Source organism: Panthera pardus, unplaced genomic scaffold, assembly GCF_024362965.1.
Source record: "Panthera pardus isolate Hobbes unplaced genomic scaffold, ASM2436296v1 HiC_scaffold_24, whole genome shotgun sequence".
In the NCBI taxonomy this organism is placed as follows: Eukaryota; Metazoa; Chordata; class Mammalia; order Carnivora; family Felidae; genus Panthera; species Panthera pardus.
The window spans coordinates 101,783,308-101,798,841 of NW_026526810.1; the positions used below are offsets into that span (position 1 = coordinate 101,783,308).

The 15,534-nt window shown below is 43.8% G+C and overlaps 1 protein-coding gene and 1 pseudogene across 1 annotated transcript; one reads left to right on the forward strand and one right to left on the reverse strand.

Annotated features, from left to right (window-relative positions):
• Nucleotides 1-4,759: 4,759 nt before the first annotated feature.
• GPHB5 (glycoprotein hormone subunit beta 5) lies at nucleotides 4,760-11,669 on the reverse strand. Its single transcript, XM_019451599.2, has 3 exons — nucleotides 11,556-11,669; nucleotides 10,316-10,526; nucleotides 4,760-5,516 (listed from the first exon to the last, which is right to left on the reverse strand). The coding sequence occupies exons 2-3, from the start codon at nucleotides 10,517-10,519 to the stop codon at nucleotides 5,328-5,330; spliced, it is 393 nt and encodes a 130-aa protein (XP_019307144.1). The 5' UTR covers nucleotides 10,520-10,526; nucleotides 11,556-11,669; the 3' UTR covers nucleotides 4,760-5,327.
• On the forward strand, nucleotides 6,577-9,006 carry LOC109268353 (60S ribosomal protein L21-like; annotated as a pseudogene).
• Nucleotides 11,670-15,534: the final 3,865 nt, after the last annotated feature.

The window sequence follows — 15,534 nt, forward strand, 5'->3', positions numbered from 1 at the left end:
TCTAGCAAATAACGACCAAAATGCTTCGACTCCAGCAAACTTTCACTAGTAGAAATTTTGCACAGAAAATAAAATTTGCAGAATTTGCAAAAGAATGGTTTCAAAGTTGCTTCTTAATAATTTGCTTTAATGTTTTGAAGAAAACTACAAAGATAAGGCACACGTTATTTTATAGGAAGCATCTCCTGGACGAAGAATACAAGTAGTCCTCTGGCAAACTTTGTGAAATAACAATTATTAATTAATGCCGCATTGTTTTCAATTAGATATACACTTCATTTATTATCTCAGAAATGCTTTTTATTACATTTAAAACCTAAATAACTTGAAGTGTTCATTGGGTCACTGCAGCAAAAGTTGGTCCTCTCCGGGTGGCCCTTTCACTTCCCAATCAATGAAAGAAGAGAAGCATGACCTACTGGTTCAATCAATGGAGCTAATAAACCCAGAAGTAGAATGAGCTGTGAGGATTTATAGTTTTCATTCAAAGCGTTCCCATAGAAAAAAAAAAAATTTCAGGAAATCCCCCTTCTCCTCACCTTTTGTTATTGCAAAACAAACATATTTCCAAGAGTAAGGAGTTTCTGAGCATTTATCTAGAGCTCACCTAAAGGCACTGAACCATCATCACTCTGCACCCAGTGCTCCCAGTGCCTGTGAAATCAGTTGAGAGCACATAACCTTCACTTCCACAGCAGTGTCTTTGAATTTCCCTTCGAGGCTCCAATCCTTTTCTCCCTCAGCTCTCCTGTTGTAAGCTTTGATTTGGGCTTCCGCAAAGCATGATCTTCCTGAAGGTTATACAGGAAATTAGAAAAAAATTGCCATCTCCACAAAACAACCCAAGCTTGCACTGAGCCACCTCCAGGAGGGGCTGCCAACACGCTAACCAATGGCAAGAGATAGTCTAACATCAATGACTTCAAAGACTTCCCCAAGCAGTAACCACTAGGAAGGAGCACTCCAAAAAGGCATCATGCTCTAGTGGAAAGAGTGTGCAGTGAAACCTGCACATGCTGCCTATCAGCGGTCGGATCCTGGGCAAGTCACTTGACTTCTCTGAGCTTCGCTTTCATCAGGTGTAAGGTGGTAATGGTAACATGGCCATTCCAGTGACTCGGAGCATAGGCGACGCAAGAATTCCGAAGAATTAACAGAAAGGATCCTGCTCAGAGTGAAAAAAATCCATAAATGGTAATAATATTTATATCTTTATTTCCCAAACAGTGCCTTGCACAAAATTAGGGGTAATGAGTATTTGTGGGAAAAAAAATATTTGTGGAAGTGAGGGATGGGGAAGAGAGAAGGGGAGGGAAAGGAAGAGGGAAGAAAGAGCTTTGAAAAAGGTTCAAGGCTAGCATTGAGAGAGGTATTTCACTCTTTTTCTTTTCTTTTTTAATTTTTTTTAATGTTTATTCATTTTTTGAGAGAGACACAGAGTGTGAGTGAGGAGGGACAGAGAGAGGGAGACGCAGAATCTGAAGCAGGCTCCAGGCTCTGGGCTGTCAGCACAGAGCCCGATGGGGGGCTCGAATTCCTGAACCGTGAGATCATGACCTGAGCTGAAGTCGGACGCCCAACCGACTGAGCCACTCTTTTTCATTAATAGCTTTTTTGGTTCTAATATATATTTATTGTAGAAGGTCTTTTAATACCAAGGACCAGGAACATCGTGGAATACTACCCAGCACCACAGGGCCTGCAGATGAGAGTCTTCTGATTGCTGTTGTGCTTGTGCTGCCTGTTACAGCAATTACGTTTACCTTGCCCCTTCCAGCTACATGTCATTGCTGGGTCTCTGCTATTCCAGACCCACTCATCTCTGCCAAGACCAGAAAGCCTGGTTCCATGGCGGCTTCTCCTGCCTTCCACCCCAGTCTGCAAAGGACAACCACCATGGAGCTTCACAGGTGCATTCCTTAGCACTTTAGCGAAGGGAGTCCATTGAACCTCCAGATGAACATAGCCACTGGTGAGTTCTCGGGTCTTATGTAATAAATCCATTCTAGCAGGCCCACCTCCTTGAGCTTTTTATCCTCAAATATCCTTCCAGGACAGTTCTGGCATCTTCTCTCCATTAGTATAAGCCCCATTTCCCCCAAACTTTAAAGAGCCATCCCAATAGCACATTGGGACCAGATCCACGTGCCCTGGTAAAGATGTTAAATCCTGATTCATGGGTCGACGTCCCCATTAAAAAGCTCTTGTCCGGTCTTATATTCTGCCACCCTCCCCCTCATCCATTGAGATAAGAGAGTTTGATGCCCTCCAGGTCCATCCTCACTGTGTTCTACCCCATCTCTGTTTATGTTCATCAGGTCCTCAGGATGCTTCAATGGAAGATCTTGTTCTCCCATCATACAGAGAGTCCTTCCCCAGTGGAGTCATCCTTAGACTTGACCTTAATTATCCATGAGAGGTCATGGGCAGTATTTGAGGAAGGCAGGTATAAAGCATCTTCTGTGGATGGAGACTCAGCCTGGTCTCAGCAAGGGGAGGCTGATCTCTCGAAAGGAGGAGTGGGCCCCTTCTGTAAGGGAACCTCAAGGTCATCCACTAATTGTCCCCATTCCAGATCTTCCTGTCCCACTCCTTCCCTAGGAGGACCTTGACTTAAGGATAGAAGACAGCTGGGGATCCAGACTTTTCTTTTTTATTTTCTTTATTTATTCATTTTTAGAGATAGAGAAAGGAAGCAGAGGGGAAGGGCAGAGGGAGAGACAGAGAGAGAATCTCCACCCTCAGCACAGAGCCTCACGTGGGGCTCCATTCCACGCCCCTGGAATCATGACTGAGCTGAAATCGAGAGTCAGATGCTCAACCAACTAAGCCGCCCACATGCCCCAAGCCTTTTTAATAATTCAGCTGCTCTCCCGCTTAGGTCTGAGGCCTGCTGTTCAGCACAGTCCGTCCTTCAGCTCCAGGAGAAGAGGGTGGCTTCAAATGTGGCTTTTACACCATCCCCTGAGTGCTTCGATTGTACTTAACAACTAACTAATCCCACAGTCCTGACAATTACCATTGTTCCCACATCTCTCCAATGTAAAAGATATTGATTAGCCAGTACATACCTTTCCATATGTACCCCGTCCCAATTCATCACAAGGAGTCTTAGTAACTGTGATGCAACAGATGCCTTATGACTCTCACAGCCAACAATACTGCCTGTGGCATCTTGGCTAAGCACCCCAGAAGATAGCTATGCTGGACTTCACCCATTAGCCCCCTCAGATCCACTCTCCACTCTTACTTAACCTACTACCCAGGGTGAATATTTATAGACGGAATCAATGAGCTCCCGTGCTCTCCTCCTTCCCATGTACTTCAGCAGAAGATCAGGGCACAGAGCAGAGTGAGACTGGGTATCTTCTCCCCCACCTCCCTTCCTACCAGGCCTTGATTCCAGACCAGCTGGGTCCTAAGAAAGGAAGGTCACAGCTCTCTCTGGGGTCTGATGGTCACTTCCTCTTCTCCTTCAGCCTAGGGATGTTCATTGCTTCTAAACAAGCATTCAGAGTGTTTTATCACCCCTTGTTGGTTTCCTTAACTCTGCCAGCACATTTATAAATAGCGACTCCATTCACTGGTCCTCAATGTCTGGCTACAGTGTATCACTCATTTCCTTCCTGGCCCCTTACTCATGCTGTAGTCACTTCTCAAATTGTGGCAAACCCTTACCGCTTCTGCCCTTTTTCCCTAAGTTTCTTTAAGAAGCCGCTGTTTCTGTCAGAAAAGTCTGAGGGAAGTTCTTAGGGATGGGTTGAAAACACTTGTGAGGTGTCACCCAGGGTTACTCCCAATCGCCACCCACTGTCCCGCCGAGATCCCAGGCTCCCCACTACTTTTTGTGTTAGAGTGTTTTGCCTAACAACAGATCTGCACTAAGGACTGGGGTGGACTTTGCTCCTGTTCTTTGTTCCCAGGTGTTCACCTCAGCATCCCAGTCCTTGACCGTCAACCCCGACAGTCACATTTCTGTTTTCATGAGGACTTTTCCAATTCCTCTTTCAAGGAGGGCTCCTGGCTCCCAGCTGGGATACGCCAAGGATGTGAGTCCAGATGGAGCCACCTTGGGACTTACCATATCCAGTCATTTGTCTGTGTCTCTTACTAAACATGACATTCTAAATTCGTTTTGAATGTGCTTGCTATTGCTATTCCAAGTATATTAAAGACTAAAAAGACTTTTTTGAAAGTTTTCATGAATCCAAAAGACAAAGAACATGCTTTATTGGCATTAACACAGATTTTCCTGGCGTGTTGTGAAAAAAAGGAACAGAGTTCATTTCAACCCTCAAAATGTCGGAATTAAAGACACTTGCACAATACCAGAGTTAAAAAAAAAAAAAAAAAGTCACAGAGAATCAGCTGCTGTAAGATTTTAGCACAAGGCCTAGATGATCACGGACTTTCCCCCAAGCCAGCAATGCAGTTTTACCCCTATAAACATGCAAAATTTCCAAATTTAAAAAATTACAACTTAAATTTAAAATATGTTAAATGGGAAAGAATATTTGATTAATCATTTTGGCCATAGCTTTGGGAGAGCATCCCATGAGTCTAAAACCAGAGTTTAGTTCTGTACATTTTTAAACCTAAACGATGGATCCAGTTCACATTTCCTCCTGAGTTTTGTTTCATTTTTGTTTTTGTTTTTATCACAAAGGGGCCTCTTCATGAAGGAGGAGCTTCAAGAATTTTGCTCGGGAAAAGAATCACCCAGAACCAAACACGTTTCAATTTCAGCTACTATTGCCCTCCTCTTTTTAATCTGAGCAGTTTTTAACCTAAGTGCTCAGTTAAAAGAAGGAGGGAGTATTTTCTCTAAGGAAGCTTGCAATTGCATTTTCTTTGGGGGCTTGAGGACAAAGCCTTGGTTTTATTAATATCTGGCCCTTTGATCCTAAATCTAGTTGAAGACCAATTGTTAAATAAGAGATGGGAATTTAAAGACTTTCTAGACCCATTTCCTAATTACTCCCACTGCCCTTAAACTATTGGCGTATTATAAATCCAGATTGGAGGAGGATTGTGGTATATACAAATTATGTTCCGAGATTCAAGGCAAAGATAAATTAATTTGCAAGTGTGCGAACCAGAGAAATTATTTCAGCGAAAACACAAATGTTGTTTTGCATTTTTAGCATCAGTATGCTGCCTCTGGGCCTTAGGCCGGAGTTGGGCCTAAGGGAGACGGATAACCTCCTCCACAGGTGGTCAGAATTAAACAGTCCTTGAATCCAGGGGGTATAGCTGCTCAGGTTGCCCGTGCACCTGGGTCCGTGAAGCTCAAAGCTGCCAGCTGTGTTCTGTAGGCCACGCCAGCTTCAGATGGTCTCGCACTCCGTGGTGGCAGTGGAACAGGCCCCGCAGTCGCAGCGGACAGCCACGGGGTAGGTGTAGAAGGGGTCCACTCCAGGGGCGCAATTGGGCAGCTTGACCGTCACCTGTCTGGTCTCGTTGTAGGTACAGACTCGATGATGGGCTTCAATGTAGGGGGGTTCCAGAATGGGCTTCTATCCTCACGGGTAGAAAACAGGGAACCCATTAGAACATGCCATCTTGTTTCTTGTCCTCTGTACCATTAATCACTTTCAGAAACCAACTCGTTAGTCATTTGTTTACTTGTGAATCTGTCTCTTCCCAACAGAAGGGGAGCCACCTGCTTTCTGTACCCTATCCTGAGCTCCCAAAGAGCCCATGGCACATAGCAAGTGCTCAATAAATATTTAGCAAATGAATAATCCTGATCATTGCAAAAGTCTTCTAACTGGTCTCTCTTCTACCATCACCCCCTACGGTCAATTTACAGCACAGCAGCCCCAAGTGATTCTTTCAAAATGTAAGTCAGATTCCTCTCTCTTCTCTCTCAAAGCCCCAGTGATTTCACATCTCACTCAGAGTAAAAATCAAAGACGTTCAGCCTCAAGACCCTCCATCATCTTCCCCACCCCTGCACCCCCTGCTATGTCTCCGACCACCCTGTCTTGCTGGCTTCCTCACTCTGCTCCAGCCACAGTATCTCCTGATTGCCCCCCAGATCCACCAAGAACAGCAGCGCCCCAGAGTCTTTGGCCTGCTATTCCCAGTGCCCAGAACATCCTTTCCTGACCATCTTATTTATAATCACAACATCCCACCTCCACACCCTGCCACTTCCCACCATCTTCCTGCTTTTTCTTCTGCATAGCACCTGTCAGTACCACGGGATATATTACATTATTTTACTAATTTGTGTTGTATTTTTCCCACTCTAAAAAGCAAATTCCATCAGGACAGGGATTTTTGCCCATTTTACTCACTGCTGCACCTCTACTACTCAGAGTAGTACCTGTCACCCAGGAGGTTCTCGATAACTATTTGTTGATTTAATGACAGAAAACAGCAAGGCAGCTTCCGGAAAGCCCTGTGCACTGTTCTGATAATCAAAGGATTCACTTCCTGCCTTCAACTCTCATAAATCTTGAATTCAAAGATAATTTTGTGAAGAGCATATAGATCAGGAAATCGGCACAAAGTAGTAGTTAAAATCCTAAACCCTGTAGCGGAACCCCCGTCTTCCAATAATTCACCAAAATGACCACCACAAAGGGGAAGAGAAGAGGCACCCGCTATGTGTTCTCTAGGCCTTTTAGGAAACATGGAGTTGCTTTGGCCACCTACATGCAAATCTACAAGAAAGGTGATGTTGTGGACATCAAGGGAATGGGTGCTATTCAAAACAGAGTGCCTCACAAATGTTAACTATGCCAAGACTGGCAGAGTCTACGATGTCACCCAGCAAACTCTTGGCATCGTTGTAAGCAAACAAGTTAAGGGCAATATTCTCGCCAAGAAAATTAATGTATGTATTGAGCATGTTAAGTACTCAAATTGCTGAGACAGCTTCCTGAAGTGCGTGAAGGAAAATGATCAGAAAAAGAAGGAAGCCAAAGAGAAAGGTCTTTGGGTCCAGCTGAAGCGCCAGCCTGCTCTCATGCCTTGTGAGAACCAATGGGAAGGAGCCTGAGCTGCTGGGGCCCATTCCCTATGAATTCATGGCCATGAGTGTTAATAAATAAATAAATAAATAACCAAAAGACCGTGTAAAAAAAAATCTCAAATACTGTGGTCAGACCCTTGACCTTGAGCCCCTGTTCTTCCACTTGCTGAAGACCTTGGAAAGTCCACTTGACTTCTTGAAGCCTCAGATTCCTCCTCTGTGAAACAAAATCTCTACTTCACAGCCGTGTTGTGGAGATACGGTAGGATGACATGCACACCGCACAAGGCCCAGCACCAAGTAAGTGCTCAGTAAATCTAATCTATTGTTCTTATCAGGGTAGTTGCAAGGATAAGGAAGTAACAACAAAAATAACAACTTACAAGCTTTCAAAAACCAACGCCTTCACCTGTATTGGGTAAGTAAAATATGTTAAACGGAGGCCCAGGATGAACTTCTTACGTGAATGTCGCGGGAATAACGGCTCTGCCTTTGACAAGGACTTCCATCCGATATCACTGCCTCCTCCTACTTTTCAGGTAGCATTTTACCCTCCTCAGTTTGCTGCATGTCCTCTTACCCTCAGTAATTTGGAATCTCAAGCAGGGGTGCCAGGTAAAATCTAAGACACTCAGTAATATCTGAATGTCAAATAAACAACAAAATTTTTTTAGTATAAAGTATGGCTCTACTCATTGCATGGGTAATAAGATGCCTACAGATGCCTTATGACTCTCACAGCCAACAACACTGCCTGTGGCATCTTGGGTAAGCACCCCAGAAGATAGCTATGCTGGACTTCACCCATCAGCCCCCTCAGACCCACTCTCCGCTCTTATTCAACCTCCTACCCAGGTTGAATATTTATGGACCGAATCAATGAGCTCCCGTGCTCCCTTCCTTCCCATGTACTTCGGCAGAAGATCGGGGCACGGAGCACAGTGAGACTGGGGTATTTTCTTCCCTCCCCTCCCGCCCTGTCAGGCCTCGATTTGGGACCAGCTGGGTCCCAAAAAACAATTGCTGTTTATGTGACACTCACATTTAAGTGAAATCATGGTTTGGTTTGACTTGGTTTTTGATAAATCTGGCAACCCTAACCCCAGGCCATGGCCAAAGGCTCTTTTCAGCAATAGTTCCACCTTTGAAGTAAATCCAGCTGCTTTGCTGTCACAGACATCCTCATTTTCAGACATGCTCTCCAGTTAAGTTACCAAAAATAAGCACTTTATATCTCAGAAACTTTTAGATTACTGGGAAAATAAATCTTGGTCTCTTATCTTAAATTTTCTATACATAACTTCCCGGTACCTAGTACAGTAAGGGCATAAATAAAAGCTGGCTAACATTAAGGAGAATCTTGTTGTCTAAAGGTCTTGGTGCTTCTATTTCTCCAGTGAGGACACAGTCCCTGACCTCCTGCGGGTGACGAGCATCCAAGTAAAGACATTCATCAATTTTTAAAGAGAAGCGAAAATGAGCTTAGTTGAAGGAAACAAGGTTTGAAATGTAGGCCCAGAGAGAGTTCCAAAGACCAGAGAGATGAACTTTGAGTGGGGATAGGCATGGCCAGGCCGAGCCCTGAGTATGAGAAGATGCCAACCGCCCCCCACCCCCCACCCCCGCCCAAGGAAGTTTGATGTCGAGTCATAGCCACAGTATCCTTAGTAATTGAATTTTTATTTGGCTCTTAAGTCTCAAGCCCCTGGATGATGCAAAAATAAAGCTAATTAGGTGGAGTCGTTTTATGTAATTTGGAAATTTTGTCACCAGGACCCAATCCATTTATGGGGCCATAATTTTATCTAAGTGACAGCAGGTTGCTCTCTGAGTCCCTGAATGGATGGCTGTTTTTTCCAATGGCAGTGTCCTCTCATGGTGTTCACAGACTTCTAAGTTGGCATCAATTAGGTTAAAAGATGTATGACTCCAGGGGCACCCGGCTGGCTCAGTTGGAAGAGTATCCAACTCTTGATCTCAGGGTCATGAGTTCAAGCCCCATGTCTGGTATAGAGATTACTTAAGAAAATAAATAAACTTTAAAAAAAAAAGCGTATGACTCCAGATAGAGGTCAATCCCACATAATTCAACAAATATTTATTGAAGGTCTTTTTCATACATGACACTGCAACAAGGGCTGGCAAAGGCAAAGGAATGAAACTCCACTCTCAAAAAACTTAGAACCTAGCACTATGTGGTGGGGGAAAAATAAGGCAAAAGGTGAACACAAGTCAGGGGTGGCCAGCAACTCAGAAAACCTCTGGGGAAGGAGTTGGCACTGGATGCAAACATCAAAGAATTTATTTAATAATGACAGATAGACATGAGAAGGGACATGAGAAAAAGACCAAAAGTGAGATTTCATGAGGGGTGCTTAATAAACCTTTTCAAATTCAGTCTGACAAGACCAGAGCTCGGGATATGTACAGACCCCAGGAAAATGGGCAGACTTCATATTGCTGAAGACCTTGGAAGTTGGTTTTGGAATTTGCAGTAGTGGGGAGTCATTTAAGGTTTCTGAGCCAGGGTGATGGTTTTTGAATCAGAGCTTGTGCTTAGTAATGAAGCCAAACCTCAGTAGAAAGAGTCAACAGTCACTCTGGGGTATGATGGGATAGGGTGCTAAATGGGCCTCTTTTCTGCTCACCTGGCAAACATCTCCTCATCTCAGCCCAATAGGGTTCGAACTTTGTCCAAGATTTGTATCCTCATTTTTAATGCACTGCCTCTTAAAAGGCTGGATATCATTGAATACAAAGGGACTTCGTGGATCTGTGGATGATAATCCCTGAGATCCCTAAGAATTGCAATGGGGAGTTGGGGCAGAGCAGGGCTGTGCGTGAGCCACTGAGGGAAGAATCGAGGACCTGCCCTCACCTGCTAGATAGTTCAAGGCCTGCCTCTTGGCGATTGGCTGGCCGTATCATAGGTAGAGGAATATAGAGAAGTGTGGGTTACATGCTTGAACCAAGGATTTATCCCTAACTTTCTACTGACTGTCTACGTAACTTTGCAGTCATTTACTCCTTGAATTTCTCCTGCCATCTGTAAAATGGATAGAATAATAGCACATCATAACGCCCTAAAGATGATTCCCAAATATACGACACTGTGTAAAATAAAAATATTAATTTTATCAGTGCTTTGTTAGAGGGGCAAGATCATGCTTCTTTCAGATTACTTTTGGAGAATGCCAAATAATTGTTATTTTAAAGAAATTCCGCAGAAATGCCCCCACTCTACCTCATTTTATTTAAAAAGTGAACACTTAGGATTCAACCCAGGCGGCCGACCCTGAAGGCTTTGCTACCTGGGCTTGTCTTGAGACTCACCTCCCAGGTCTCACAGCGGCCCCAGCAGGCATCCGTAGTGATCCGAAGGCCCCTGCAGCCAGGCTTTTTGGCCAGGAAAGTAAACTCCCTCACGGCACAGCCCACAAAGGTGAGCAGGTTCCCACTGGACGTGCTGAGAACACAGCTGCAGCCAGCTAGGAGGAAGAGGGCCATGGGGCCGAGGAAAAGGTATGCCAGCTTCATGGCGTTCCTTCAGAGAGGGAAAGGGAAGAGAGTTTATTAACAGAGCCAGCGTCCTTCCAGGGGGCGACCAATGATATGATGGTCATTGTCAAAGGCACCTTGCTCTTAGCATTTCGGAAGAAATGAGCCAAGTATGTGTAAAAGCCCACAGACTCCAACACAGGTGCCCAAATTTTCTTCTCCCTGACTCCAGTATGGTTTCCATGGACCCCTTGTGCTCATTAGACACCCAACCCTCCCAGGGCATCCTCAGGCTTTTCCTTGTTGCAACCCAACTGTTGGACTTAACTTCTGTGTTCAAGAAGTTTGTTCCAATGGTCTCTTCAAAATAAATTCAAAATATGAGTCACACCAAAAGTAATGCATACCCTAACATAACACATGAAATTATTTATGCTCAGATCTAGGGTACGTGGTGCCATGTTACCTGCCGACACAAAATTACATTTTCAGTGTCGTGGCTGGAAAACCGGAGGGGCGTAGATAAATGAAAACTGTATGCCCCAGATGTATGGTTACTAACCCAACCCACCATAAAACATGGGTATGCACAAGATATTATGAAACCTGGCACCTGACTTGGCGACATCATAAAAATGTATCGTATTAGCTACCAATTGCCTCTGCTCTATGCCTCCCCTGTAATAGGCACCCAGTTGTGATTCAGTTTAAACCTACCTATTGGAAAGCATTAGAAGTGTTTAAAACATAATCCCAATTTACTGTCAGGTCTATTCTTTCTGGGTCTTGGTCATTTTCTGTGCTTTTCCAGGAGCCAGAATCATTCCCTTCGCGCTTGGCCCCCTGGACAGAGCCTACCTGGATGTCAAAGTAAGAGTGGACACTGCATTTATGGAACATCCTCAATTTGTTGTTGCTTAAAATCATTCATTATTGCTGCAAAGTTATTTACTTTGAAATCTGATCTCTCGGTCTGATGCACTTCTACCGATCCACTTCTGATCTGTCACCTTAGCAGGGTTCTTCAGACTTCCCTTCTGGTGGAATGAAGTTACAAATATGGAGAAGCACTTACCTGATCTTGCTGGAGCTAACTCCTTTTAAGGTTCACACTTGCACCCAAGATTCCTGAAAATCACGATGAGTGATAGAAGTTTGCTCTGGGTAAATGTCTCTACCCTCTGTCACTGGGCTGCTTGACTGCTCAAATATATAGGAAGGGTCTTGTCAATCAAAACAAAAGAGAGGCAGATCCCTACAGGAACCACTAAACACATCAAAGCCTTGGGATATAAAGCCAGTCTCTATTTTCCAAAACTGATTAACTTAAAGGGTGTTGTTTTGTTTCTTAACATCACCTGCTGAAACAGAAAGTTACCTTGGTGGGTGACATAATCCTAGGGAAACAGTCAAAAGTAGTTCACCTGGTTCTCAGGGGAACAAATGCACTGGGGCAAGATGGATTAATTTCCCTTCACGGGCACCACAGCTTTTCCTTCGAAGTAGGAGTCAGTTGCTAGCAGCTGACAGCAAACGCTTTCCCTTAATTCACAGAACATTTCAATACATTGAAAATAACAAAACGATAATTCTTCCTGGAAAGAACACAGGATCACTAACTGAAAGGGTGGAAATCAAAAGGAAGAAACCTTTTGAAAGTCTTAAAATCAGTTAAGTATTAGATAATATTAACACTTTAAAATGAGTCATATAAAAAAAAGTTTGAATGTTTGATGTGATTATCTTCTGGCATGGGAATTAAAGATGATTTTTCATTTCTTTCATATAGTTTTCAGCATATTTCACATTTTCTACATTGGGCAGCTTTTATAACAGAAAATCAATTAATATTGATACTTCAGGAATTAAAATAAACCAATAAGTATACATTTGTGCTGCATGTAATGATATTGAATGGTGTCCTAATAGAAATATTTCATTAGATTTCTGGCTCTGGAAAATCTAAGAATGAAAGAGTATTCTTTATGAGCATGGGATGCAATTTCTGTTCCAATCTACAACAGTAGCATACAAATGGATTAAAAACCTCGTTGGTCATGGCATTATTCTGGGTGCTCTAAAAAATAAATGAAGCAGACATCATCCCTGCCCTTAGGAGTTTACATATCACAGCAAATAATGACATAGCCAGAGACATATAAGAAGCACATTTAACAAATAATACTAAATAAAGAAGTTTTTTTAAAAAAAGAATTCTTATTTTCTGCAAAGAAAAGTGTTCTTTAAATACAAACTATTCATTCAGGGCCTGATTTTTTTTCAAAACATGTAACTACCCTCAGTGAATCCATCACTATACCATCAATATACCTATCTCTAGAGTCAGATTATTATGTGTTTAATAGAAAATTGAACTGGGCTCAGAATAAAGGACTTTCTTCAGCCCTTCAGCCTGTGAGTAGCATAACCAGAACTGGGGTACTGTGGGACAGACTGCTTACCCGGTGCGATCTTCTTTTTTTTTTTAATGTTTATTTATTTTTGAGAGAGAGAGACAGAGCGTGAACAGGGGAGGGGCAGAGAGAGAGGAACACACAGCATCTGAAGCAGGCTTCAGGCTCTGAGCTGTCAGCACAGAGCCCAACGTGGGGCTCGAACTCACGAGCTGCACGATCATGAACCAAGTCGAAGTCGGATGCTCAACCAACTGAGCCACCCGGGCGCCCCCGGGTGTGATCTTCTTAACCTGCTGGGCCTAGAGTTCGCCAATGGTGAGTTGCCATCCTGAGCCATGTTTCCGAAGAGGACTCTTCAACCCTAATTGATTAGACTTGAGACATACATAGTTCCATCTGCAATGTCACAAGAGAAGGACAACAAAGAGACACCAAGAGCACCTTTCTTTCACAATCTCCAATTTCCTCATAGTATAGAGCTGTGCATCCCACCTACCTCCCCATCAGCATCAGCCTAATAAGAATGACAGTTTATAGTCACTGAGCACCTACTGTGTACCAAGATCCATGGAATCTGCTGTGTTCTCACATATGTTATCTCTCAGCCTTACAATAATTCCGTAAATCAGTGATTCTTTTCTCCCTTTTCCTTTGGGAGAAGTAGAGGCTCAGTTCTTTCATCATCTGCTCCTCTCCAAAGCCTTCGACAGCACTGGGGATGGTAAATAAGCTTGTTCCATCTCTACAACCAAGTGTCAGAAGGTGCTGCCTGGGACACTGTGTCAAGAAGACGTCCGAATGGTCACAGTGCGGAGGGCAGAGGCTCATCACCTTCATCACGGGTATGGGAAAGAGGAATGACGTCTGGATGCCACTTTTTTGCAATCCTTGCACTAGGCCACACCACTTGCCTCTCTACAAGCAGAGCGAGAGGTTGCTCTGTGATTTTAAAGGCTACGCAAGGCTCTAACACCTACAGACTATCTTGGTGCCATAGTCTGGGCATATGCCACCTTCTCTTCTACCTCTGTTGACACTTACACCGTTGACGTCACTCTCTTGAGGTAGCAAACAAAGATGTAACTTGATGTCTCCAGGCACAGGCCCTGGAGAGCCTTTTCTTATCTTGCTTTATTTTCATCTTCATATGGATTCATTGTCACCTTGGAGGATAAGTGACGAGAAACAGCTTCACTGGGGACAAGGAAAGGGGGTGTAGATGAGCAATCATCTTGAGGTCTGGGGAAGCAGGACAACAGAGGAGGAATGAGCTGAGTGCCTTAAGGAGGAGACTAAGCAACCGAGGCCTGGCCCATGGAGACAGCCCCAAACGGGGAGGTCTGGGGGTGGGCAGTGTATGCAGGAGATGAAGACATTACGAGAGCCTGGCGACTGTCTTCCCTGGCTCAGGCATGCTGCCTCTCAGGGATACAGCTTCCTAGCTGGCTTGGGCAGGTCCCTTCCCTCAGCCTTAATTTCTTCATCTGTAACATGATAGGGTTGAACCCTCTGACTCATAAGGTCTTTCCTAACACCAAGGTAACACCTAACACTAATTTAAAGTGTTCTATGAACAGAACAAGCTGAGGGCAAGTCAGACGGAAAACCCAAAGGGTCCTATGACAATAAAGTCGTCCAGATTTGTGCACAAATCTTGACTCTGACACTTGCCAACTTGTGATCTTGGACAAGTCCCGTCACCCCCGGGGTCTCAGCCCTCTACAAAACAGAAAATGCCTCCTTCAGAGGCTTCATGTGAGGATTCTACAAAATGACACCTATAAATTGCTCATCTCAGTGCTTTTTACATGATAAGCAGGCGACAAATGTTGCTTCTCTTTCTTTCCCGTCATCATTGTGTGTACTTCTAAGAAATAAGAAGCTGCCAATAAGAAATTATACGACGCCAATCGTTGTTACACATACCCTGACCTCAAAGGTACTAACTGTGGAAAAAAGGAAAAAAGGAAAAAAGTGTGAGTCTGAGAATAGAAAAAGCAGTCGTTGGGGACCATGAGAGCCCACCAGCATCTGAAACCAGGAGACATGGGGTGGCACCAAAATTGCTTCCCCGGCCAGCCTATGGTGTTTTGATCTGACGCTAAAATTAACAACACATTTTTCAGTAGGAAAAAAGTCTGCAGGGTAAGATTTAGTTTTTTAAGGTCCAAATCTCACACTTTGGGGGTACACTCTTTTTACCATGTTTCTAAAATTCAGTATATGGATAAATCTTCATAAAGACTCCCAAACCATTTCAGTTCTGACCAGGAACAGAGTCAAATTAGCCAAGTCATCCAACGTGTACTGAATACCCACTCTGTTCCACAGCTACTCAGTGAGGGCCCACAGGAACAGAGTTGTTGGCTGTATAACTTCCGATGATCTCTTAAGAGTTGAGATGTGCGTGCCCTGATACGTTTTTCCTCATTGTCCTCTCAGAATACACAATGCTCTAACCAAGGGTCAAATCGATTAGCATTACGCCTCCTGTGGATGAATTAAAAAGCCACAAATGAAGCTATGTGTTTCAAGGAATTAATAGAATTAATGATTTTCTGCAAACAGATACAAGAGAGGTCAGCCTTAGATTTTACAAAGTTGTATGTTGCTTTTAATGTCCCTTATTCAGAGGGG

What these genes read in the sequence shown, in the direction of transcription:
- GPHB5 (XM_019451599.2), bottom strand. Translation starts at nt 10,519, where the DNA reads ATGAAGCTGGCATACCTTTTCCTCGGCCCCATGGCCCTCTTCCTCCTA. An exon ending in GCCGCTGTGAGACCTGGGAG is followed by an intron (nt 5,517 to 10,315) that starts GTGAGTCTCAAG and finishes CCGTGAGGATAG; the next exon opens with AAGCCCATTCTGGAACCCCC.